We start from the raw sequence: 10,630 nt of genomic DNA, 5'->3' as shown, positions 1-10,630 counted from the left end.
AACGGCAAAAAGGGGCAAATTACAAAAAATATTTTCATAAAATCTTAAAACGCTCGTGGCTAACGCCACTCGTTTCTGAAACTGATTTCGTGTTTCAAAACTGGTCTTATAAAACTTGTTTTTAATATACTATTAAAATTACAAAATTAATTATAAAACATATAAACCTGGATTTTCAATGGATTATCTTTTACAATTATTGTACTGTCGGAAATTTTTTTATTGCTCGAATTTAGAATCTAATTGAAATTGTTTGGAATCATTTGAATAAATATTTATGGCGTTTATGAAAACGCGACATGGCCGACACCGACACCGACACAGTTCCGTGTAATATTTGTGGAAATAACCGGTTAAAAAACGAGTAACATGTGAGTACTGTGGTGTTTCCGCCCACAAGAGTTGTGCCAAAAGGGCTAAACGAAAGTGCTGCGAAAAAAAGACGTCAATTGAAGACAATTATACAGAAGACAATGGAACTTTTAGCTCAAGCGACATTGATGACAACGAAGATAGTCTCAGTAAATCATTAATCGAAAAATCGATGGTCTTCGAAAATTCTGTGTTAAAAGACATGAATGCAGACTTACGCAAACAAGTAGCGGCCCTGGAGGATAAAATTGGTGAAATCCAAGGTCACGGTATTTCATCAGAAACATTTGTTGAAAAAGGTGCTGATTCAACAATTATTGACGCAATCCATAGGATTCAAACTGCACTAAACGACAATTTTAAAATAGTATTCACTGAACTTAAGGACATCCGCACTAAATTGAACAGGCTAGAGAATTATCGGGCAAAAGAAAATCAAGTTCAAGATAAACAGGCAAGCTGCAAAAAAACGCCAAGTAAAGGTACCATTGACCGAGTAACAAAAACCAAGGAATTCCCGGTGGTGGCGAACAAGAATAATAAGGCGACCCCTGTAAAAGAAATGGAAAAAAAGCAAATTGAAATTATGGAGGACATCATTGGACAAAAAAATTATGCCAGTGCACTGGCAACACTATCGACTGCTAAAAAACAATCCCCATTTAAGTCCAAGCACACACTTATTGCCCAAGAGAAAGGAGAAAGGATTAACAGTAGCGACGGAGGCAAGAATAATAACAACAACAACAAGTCGCAGGAAGACTTTCTACAACCACAAACACGCCGATATAGAAGACAAAGGACTCTAGGAAGTGCAGTTATACAAAGCAGCAGTGAAAACGCATTTTTGGGTAAAATGGAAAAGAAAACACAAACTAAGAAAATCTGGTTGTTTGTGTCACGGGTTCATGATCACGTAACAGAAGAATAATTACTGACTATATAGAAAAACAAGCAGGATGTGATAGAACAACAATTAATGTCAGAGAATTAAAAGTGAAAAACAAAACAGAAAACAACAAATGATTCCTCGTAGGAATGGATTTTTCACTAAAAGAAACAGCCTATCAAGCAACATTTTGGCCGGAGGGAGTAAGCTATAGTCGGTTCAATTTTAAAAGGGGAGAGCATTTTTTAGAAAAAAAAAGAGCAGTGTTCAAGAAATATAGGGACAGAGAGATCAAGTACCAAGAAAAGAGACTTAAGTGAGTTAGTTGTTTTTTATGTGAATGTGCAATCTATAGTGAAAAAAGTGGATGTACTGCAAAAATATTTAATCTCAAAAAACATAGATATACTATGTCTTTGAGTTCCTATACCGGAAGAGTTGGGACACTGAATATCAATTTTCGAAATTTTGTTTCATATACGTCCGTTGGAATGTGTAAAAAAACAAATTGGGATAGAAATCAGTGGTGTTACACTTGAAATTTGGCGAAAAGTCAAATAAATGTGTCAAAAAATGTTTCCATTTTTCGTCGACTAACTGCGTTTAGAAATGGTTTAAACTGGCAGTCGTCATCAATTCACTGTTTTTTTTATATGAACTCCAAATTTTAAAAGAGATTTCTTTGCAAGTACAAGAATTTTACGTCTAAACTCTTCATCATAAACATTTTTTCCTTAACTTTAAGAAATGGTAATCATCGATGAAAGAGAGAGAAATTGAACCTTTCCTGTCAAGTTTTACGTTTATTATTAACAAGCATTTGGAAAAGTGGATTGTCTAAATAATATTATGTACAAAATCTATGAGATTTTGGGAATTTCTCTATGCATTTATAAAATACGTAGGTACTTGAACCCAAAATTGGTTCAAATTTTTAGGAAAGTTGAACCTGTCGCTGCTTGGCCGCCTTTAGCATCTACGTGAACTTTAGATGCTGTTTCAAATTATAAAATTATTGAGAATTCACGATTTTGTTACGTTTTTCATACGAGAACACTTTCAATATCATTTTTTAGAAAATGTAAAAAGACGACAGGGAATATGAAGGGTTCTTGATGACCAATTTTTGGGACGAGATGTTTAACTAAAAATAGTAACTGAAAGAAAAGCATTTTTAGCATTGAAGTATGTTTTAAGTTATGTATTTAATATTAAAATAAATATTGAAAAATTTCAGAAATGTGAACATTAATATTGGGAGGTATTCAATTATTTTCTTTTTTTAAATAGTAATCCCAAAATTTCTACGTTTCCTACGTCCCTGGTTAAATTTGACGTAAAATTATGTCATTTTATGCATTTGACAAAAATTATAACCTTGAAATTATTTTCGATATAAACCTAGGACATAACTTACTAACAAAATTTTTAATAAAAAAGGATAGAAATATCCTTTTTTATTAAAAGGATTATTAAAAGGATAGAAATATCCACATAATACAAAATTGGCTCGGTTTGACGTTCAGTGTCCCAACTCTCCCAATAAAGGAACTCTACTATGTCTGTCTGAAACTTGGTTGACAACAGAAACTGTTAATCAGATACATTTCGATAATTATAAATTGGTCAATTCATTTAGTAGGTCTAAATATAGAAGTGGAGGTGTTTGTATTTATGTTAAAAATGAAATAAGTGTGACGCCATGTAATTTGCACAGTGTAGAATTAGATGCAGAATTTACAGGAGTAAGATTAAAAAAATTAGATATTTATATTTTATGTACATACAGATCGCCTTCCGGAAATTTAGAAATATTTTATGACACTCTACACAAAAATATAGAGCCCATATTCTTAAAAAACAATTTAATTATTGTGGGTGATTTTAATATTAATTTTAATTTAGAATCGACAGATTCTAAGCATTATAAAAGTATTTTTTTATCATATAATATGTATGAAATGGTTCAAAAAAACACAAGAATAACCACACGTAGTAAAATAAGAATAGACAATGTTTTTACAAATATGACCTTTAATAACTTTAAAATAGAAGTTCTTGAACCACACATATCGGATCACATGGGTATACAGCTAACTACGAGCATAAAAAATAATACTAATAATATTGATGCAGTAAAAAACATTAGAATTTTAACTAAACAAAACAAAATAAAACTTAAAAATGTTATAGGTAAAACGTGTTGGGAAAAAGTATATGCATGTAGTCGCAATGATATCAATGCTCAGAGCAATTTTATAAATATTTTCAATGATAAATTTAACGAATGTTTTCCTGTAAAACAAATAAAAGTAAAAAAACAAGAAAATGTTTATAAAAATGATCCTAAAGTAAAATATTATAAATATTCTCTAGATTTGATATCTGTGATAAGTAAGTGTGACGATAAATATGTTATTCTTTACAAGTATTTGAAAAAAAAAATACGACATGGCTCTACGAGCGGCACGTAAAAATTACTATGGACAACGCATTCAAAATGCAGACAATAAATCAAAATGTGCTTGGAATATTGTTAACAAAATTTGTGGCACAAGTAAAAAATGTTGTGGAATTCAAATCGAAGGTGATCCTAAGCAGATTGTTAATGACATTAACCAGTATTTCATTAATTCAGCGCCCTTTGTACGAAGTAAGTCAAATAATAATACGATCTCATCCAATGCTAAAACTATGTACGTATACCCAGTTACCAGTCAAGAAATTATAACTATAATTCAAAATTTAAAAAATAAGAAAAGCACAGGCTTTGACGAAATATCTTTTAACATAATTAAATACTGTAATGAAGAAATTAGCGCACTTTTGTCCTTTGTTATTCAAAACTCTTTAGATTATGGAATTTTCCCAGAACAATTAAAACGAGCGCAAGTTCTTCCTATATACAAAAAAGGTGACCCAACATTAATATCAAATTATAGGCCAATAAGTATGCTGTCATCGTTTTCTAAAATTTTTGAAACTGTTATATCTTCCAGAATTACTAACTTTTTAATGAAATTTCAGCTACTGAATTCATCCCAACACTCTGCTATATTTAGCTTCACTTTCTGTTAAATAAATTAGAAGAAAAAAAGGTGGTTCTTGGAATTTTCTTAGGTTTCTCCAAAGCCTTCGATTGCCTAGATCATAACATCCTAATAATTAAATTAAAGAAATACGGCATAAGAGGATATGTTAAAGTTGATCACATCTTATCTTAATAACAGGTATCAGCAGGTCACAATAACAAAAAACAGTACTGTATATACTAGGGCCTTTATTTTTCGTAATTTATATAAACGACTTATTAAATATTTTACAGCCTCAGACAACAATAGTGTAGTTAACTTTGCTGACGACACAAACATATTAATTTGGAGTGAAAATATGATAGATACAATGAAAGAAGCAAAGATATGTATGAATAAGATAATAAACTGGACTAAAGAAAATAAATTAGTGTTAAATTTTGAAAAAACCTACGGCATTCATTTTGCAATATGTAATCACAAGAATACAGAGAAACCGAATAAAATTGTAATATCATCTAAAGAAATTGAATTAATAGAGAAAACTAATTTTCTGGGAATATGCATTGACCATAAGTTAAGCTGGACTAATCATATAAATAATTTATTAAAAAAATTAAACTCAGTACATTTTACAATACGTGTTTTAAAAAAATACATTAACATTGAACAACTAAGAATAATATACTTTGCAAATTTTCAATCATTACTAAGCTACGGTATAATATTTTGGGCGCAAAGTGGAAAGATGTCAAAAGTATTTGTTGCTCAAAAACAAGTCATGAGAACTATGTTTAACTTAAAATATAATGAAACTTGTAGGAACATCTTTAAAAGCAATAACTTTTGACAGTAACTGGTTTATACATACATAGATTACTTTTATTTTTCTTTGAACAGAATCTACTATTTAATGTCACTAACGACCATAAGTACAACACTCGCAAAGTAGACTTAGAGTATCCAAGACACAAACTCACGCTAACGGAAAAAAAATTCTCATTATGCAGGAATACAACTATACAATAGTTTACCTGTGCATCTACGCACACCTTGCAATTTAAATTTATTTAAAAAGAAAATATTTGACTACATTTTGGATCTCGAACCATATACTCTAAATGAATTCTATAATAGACAGGTTTTTTGACTTATGTCTTAAAATTATTTGTATGTTATTGTTATTTCTGTGTATAATACTGATGTTTTTCGTATCAATTTTGTTACTACATCTGTATAAATTGATAGAAAATAAATTATTATTATTATTATCAAATTACTATGTACTACTGGAATTTCATCCAAATTACTAGAATCTTTCAATAATTGCTGGAGTTATTTTTGTTGGCTTTTTTTTAAATCATCCGAGATTACTTACTGAAAATGCGATTAATTTAAGATAACGACAATTAAGTTGAAATTACAGAAATCAGTCCAATTACAGAAATGCATTTAAAATTACAATTTCTTTAAAATTAGTTCCACATATTTTCCGAATTTTCGTGAATTGCTTAAAATTATTAAAATAATCCTTGAAATCTATGAGATGGAATGAAATCTATGGAATTATTTGTGAATAATGCATGTTAGCACCTCTTAACAGGAACGCCTCAACTTCGCGAACATAGTAAAAGGACAAGTAAAGCACGCACAGTATTTTAGTCTAAAATGCCCAGGGAGGTGTCCAGTAATTAGTAAAAAAATCGTATAAGCACAGTATATAACTTCACTTTGCACAGTTTAAATAATAAAGGCTCAGTAACTAGCCTGCAGGCTAAAAAGAAATAAAAGGAAACAATAATTTTTGGACCGATAAACGACTCTCGAAAATTTAGAGTACAATAATGTTTGTACGTACATGCAGAGTAGCTTTAAAAAATGATACAAAGAAGCAAAAATAATTTAACTTTCATCATAAGAATGTTTTAGGTTTAGGTGTACCACATAGTTAAACTAACAATAAGAATAACGTCTAATTTCTGAGTATTTTAGAGTTTCACTCGTTAAAAAAACATTTTAAGCTAAGGAAACAAAGCTTTTCTTCTAGAAAAAAGTGAAATTAACAGCAAATTCTAAAAATCCACTGCCGGTAGTTATTCCAGGTACCGTTGCCGGCAGCGGAGGCACTGCCTAATGTTAATCTACGAGCAACGCAGTTCGTAGAACGCAGGAAATTAATTCAGCGAGTCTATAATTTTTACGATTTCTGTAAATCCATAGCAGAATAAAAAATTATAAATCTTTGTTATACTGCATTTCTAAATTGCAAAAGATTATTTGCCATTTTAGTGATTATTCGGGAAATGATAAGGCTAAGGAGAATGTAAAAAACACAAACAACAGCACTGTGAAAATATTTTATTACAAATATTAACTAATAATAACAAAGTGCTCTTCCTCAGAGTACTTACAACCAAAAATCTCTTTTTTTTGTTGAAGAAATGAAGACCTCAGGTGCCTGATTTATATATTTGTACAATTTCTACATGTCCTGATTTATATGCTATAATAACATTGTGCATAAAAACATATCTTCTACTTACATTTGCACATTTTAAATTTTCTAAAAAATGAAACTAATGCTTTTGGCACATAATTTTATTATATGATATAAGAAGAATTATTACGCAATCTGGTGGCCAATTTTAAAATCACTACAAAATCGACCAACAGAGGGCGTAACGTTTTCCATTTACTGTCTTGGATAAAATAATAATTTAAAAATAAAGATATGTTGAACAATGTTACTCTGATGGACGTAGCAAGTAGTATTTCTACACGTTTATTTTTTAACATACATAATAAAATGTAGGAACAAACAATTATAACACTTATACCCATTTTCTACATTTGAAACAATGTTTCATAAGCTCGTTTTTCGTTTTATTTTCTTCTATTGCACTAATACTCTTCGATTTTTTCAAACATAAAAACAATTAAGAATTTTTTTTGTAAAATGAGCAAAATTTCACTTTGCAACTAAACAAGTGCAAAAATTATGTAAACACTTTTACGTTTAAATTTCCCACCAATTTTCATATAAACCTGACAGTAGACGGAACTGCAGTTTGGGCGGTAATTTCAAATGATACTAAATACACAAGTACAAACTTAGCCAAAAGTGTGATAATCAATAATCATTTTACAAATTCTTTAAAAAGCGAAAAAATTGTATTTTTAATTTCAAATTTAATCTTATTATTTTTAATATTTATTTCAGTTTCAAGTCTTGACAAATTTGGTAGGGTAGTAACTTGTTTTGATAAAAAGAAAGTTTTTAAGTTAATGATTTTTCGGCTACTTTTTTTAAGATTTGAAAATTATAATTTAAAATTTCGCGCAAATTTTCCATTTCTGTGTTTCAATAACAATGATAAATGATTTATTATATAGTGTATTCTAAATTAATTATTATCATGTCGCCAACAAGAACATTTTTTCCCAATAAATCAAATGACCTGAAAAACGAGAAACACAGCTGACTAGAATTTTAAAACACCCCGTATATACTTAAGAGATTGGTTCCAAAAAAAATATGTATATTTGTATACAAAGTGACGGTTAACACTACCTCAATTTGTACGAGAAAAAATGCAACTAAATGCACCACTTAATCGTTATTTGTTCCCTTGCAGAAAAAAGTAATCATTTCAAATGTTCGTGTATAAGAATGAATCAACTTTAACAAGACACAAACCTGCCAACGTTGTAAAAATAACTCAGATACTATAATTTGTGTAAACAAAAATTTTGTTTTTAATTTTTAATCACTTTAATCAGAAAACGCATGTTTTCATACTTTTTGTTCATTTTGTATCTTATCTTGAATGTAAAATATTTGCAGTTTGTTAAGTTAAAAATAAAATTTAGTAGTATTGCCAACTCACTTTTAAAATCCAAAAATTGTTTCAGTTGATTCACCAGCAAAAATTACCAAAAAAGTCAACTAAAAATAGAAAACTTATAATAACAATATTTTTACTCAGACTAGTATAGAGGCTTACAGTCAAAAATAAATTTATCACAACAATAATGGTCAACTAAGAAATTTGTTGGTCGTCATTTTCATGTTTGTCTACTTCTGCATACGTAGGAAATTTGGCTGTTTCAATTTTGTCTTTAACTTTAAAACTGGGATATAATGCGATTTGATTAGTTCGTAAATTCCGACCTTTACTGAAACCGTTCCAATGATTACCAGCCACACCGATCAAGTCGCCTGCGACAACACTCATTTCACCGTTTTTTCTCGGCTCGTGCGATAACACAGCGATGGTATTGTGAGGATTTTGACCACCGTAATAGTAGACGTCATCTAGTGAGCGAAAACGGGATGAAGCATCGGGGTAATAAGTCTGCATTATTTCGTAGGCCACTCGACAAACCTATAATGGAAATACATATTTAAAAAAATGTACAAACAAGTAAAATAAATAATGTAATGTAATAATGTAATTGAAAAATCAGAGAATATGTTTGCTTACAGGTTGAGATTTGACTAATTATAAGTTATAAATGTGAAAAACATGATCTTACAAATCAAATTGTTTTTCTTTCGTAGAAGAATATTAATTATTTTGCTTTGTTGTCTGTCTGCTACATACTTGAATCAAATTTGAGGGGGTTTCAATTATACGAATGAACTGAAATTTTGCATAGATACATGTAATCTCCATGACATTGCAATAATAGTTTCCTTAATTAATAATTTACAAATAATTAAAAATTGTTATAAACAATTATTATCAATAATTTAAGATCTGAAAAACTAAAATTCGGATAAATAAAAACAGAAACCTTGTAAAACTAAAAACTGGAAAACTGCAACGTGTCTCAGCTAAGACTTTCAAGCTTAATATCTCCGTTATGTGACAACGGATTGTAATGCAATTTAGAACGCACATATTTTAGGAGGTGGTCTTTCAATTAGGGGCAAAAAATGGCCTCAAGTTAAAAAATGAAATTTTAAAACACATTTCTTTTATTTAAAATAAAGCCAAATTACCGTTGGATCATTAAACCCCGAAAAATAAATGGCCACACAAAAAATTAACCAAATCGCTCGGCTGATCCAAGAAAAAAATTAAATTTTATTGTTAAAAACTTAATCCAAATTTTGATAGTAATTTGAGCAGTCACCTTTTAAAACAATTGATGAAGCATTTCTATGCGGCATTTTGTGGACCACTAAAAAAACTCTCAAAACTGTGCACGCTGTCAGAGAAGTAAAATTGTTTTAATTTGGTGAAATTACTTTAAAAACCAACAACAGTGGCTGAAATTTTTGTGTTGTTGAAAAAGGAATCAATATTCACCTATGGAAAGTGTCGTGGGATTTTTTGTGAAATGTTATTTATGAAATTTAAAGTTCAAAGAATCGTCAATAATTTGAAGACCCAGGAAGCGTACCTGAACTAAATCGAGTGAGAACAAAATACGTCACTGGAAACGAAGCAATAGTTGAAGCTGTAATTCAAGCTTTTGAAGAAAATCCAATCAGCAATGTACGAAAACATTTCCAAAGTCCTGAATGTTCAAGTGCCTAGAATTTTTCAGTCGTTGATCAGTCTTTTAGTCCTTTTTGAAAGAATTAATGCATCCAGTACCAAAAATAAGTCAAAAATATTGTTTTTTAACTTTGTGTGGGGAGAGATAATTGTGAAATCTCCCTTGCGTGACAGTTACGTTTCTGCGAGTAGGATTGACCAAAATTCAATGGTATGCTCATTTGTCTCATAGATATCTACGCTTTTGCATCTGTACCCACGTTTAACAGTTTGTTTCTCATTTTTCTCGCGAAACAGACGTCTTTCACGAACGAGTTTTTTATGACAGCATTTTTCACTGACGATATTTTTTTTAATATAAGTCTTAAAAGGCTTAACATTTTAAAAAGGCATGTAAAAATTACGTTTTTAAGACTTGAGTTTTTGCATTAATTGGATTTTAATCTTTATCTTCTAAAATATCTGCATTTTAAATTTCATAAAAATCCGTTGACAAATGTCTGAGACATCAGACTCGAAAGTCTTAGCTGAGACGCCCTGTATAAATTTCGATTTTAAAAGACAGCAAAACTGAAACACAAAGAAACTGAAAAACCAAAAAAATTAAGTGACAGAAATAAATAAAATAACTAAATAGGTGAGAAAGTATGAAACTGTAGAAGAAGGAAAAAAATAAATGAAAAGCTAACTTTCTAATAAGAGAATGAAAAATAAAAATTTTAGGAAATGCAATCTGAAAGTATGAAACACAGAGAAAATGAGATGCGTTGAAACTAAAACACTGAGAAACCAAGTGATTGTAAAACTGTGAAACTAAAAAAAACTATAGA

General features: G+C 29.8%; 2 protein-coding genes across 2 annotated transcripts in view; one reads left to right on the top strand and one right to left on the bottom strand.

The window, feature by feature from the left end:
* Positions 1 to 299: 299 nt before the first annotated feature.
* On the top strand, positions 300 to 1,303 carry LOC103312771 (TNF receptor-associated factor family protein DDB_G0272829). The gene is made up of 3 exons (XM_008194239.1): positions 300 to 330; positions 366 to 641; positions 741 to 1,303. The coding sequence occupies exons 1-3, from the start codon at positions 300 to 302 to the stop codon at positions 1,301 to 1,303; spliced, it is 870 nt and encodes a 289-aa protein (XP_008192461.1).
* A 5,335-nt stretch (positions 1,304 to 6,638) lies between these two features.
* FucT6 (alpha1,6-fucosyltransferase) overlaps positions 6,639 to 10,630 on the bottom strand; it is a 33,469-nt gene continuing 29,477 nt past the window's right edge. Inside the window, exon 6 of the mRNA XM_964018.5 lies at positions 6,639 to 8,678. Coding sequence (XP_969111.2) covers positions 8,334 to 8,678 — 345 coding nt within the window. The 3' untranslated portion in view covers positions 6,639 to 8,333. The remainder of the gene's footprint in view (positions 8,679 to 10,630) is intronic.

This window comes from Tribolium castaneum, chromosome 9 (genome assembly GCF_031307605.1).
Source record: "Tribolium castaneum strain GA2 chromosome 9, icTriCast1.1, whole genome shotgun sequence".
NCBI lineage: Eukaryota > Metazoa > Arthropoda > Insecta > Coleoptera > Tenebrionidae > Tribolium > Tribolium castaneum.
This window is presented reverse-complemented; position numbering and strand designations above follow the sequence as displayed.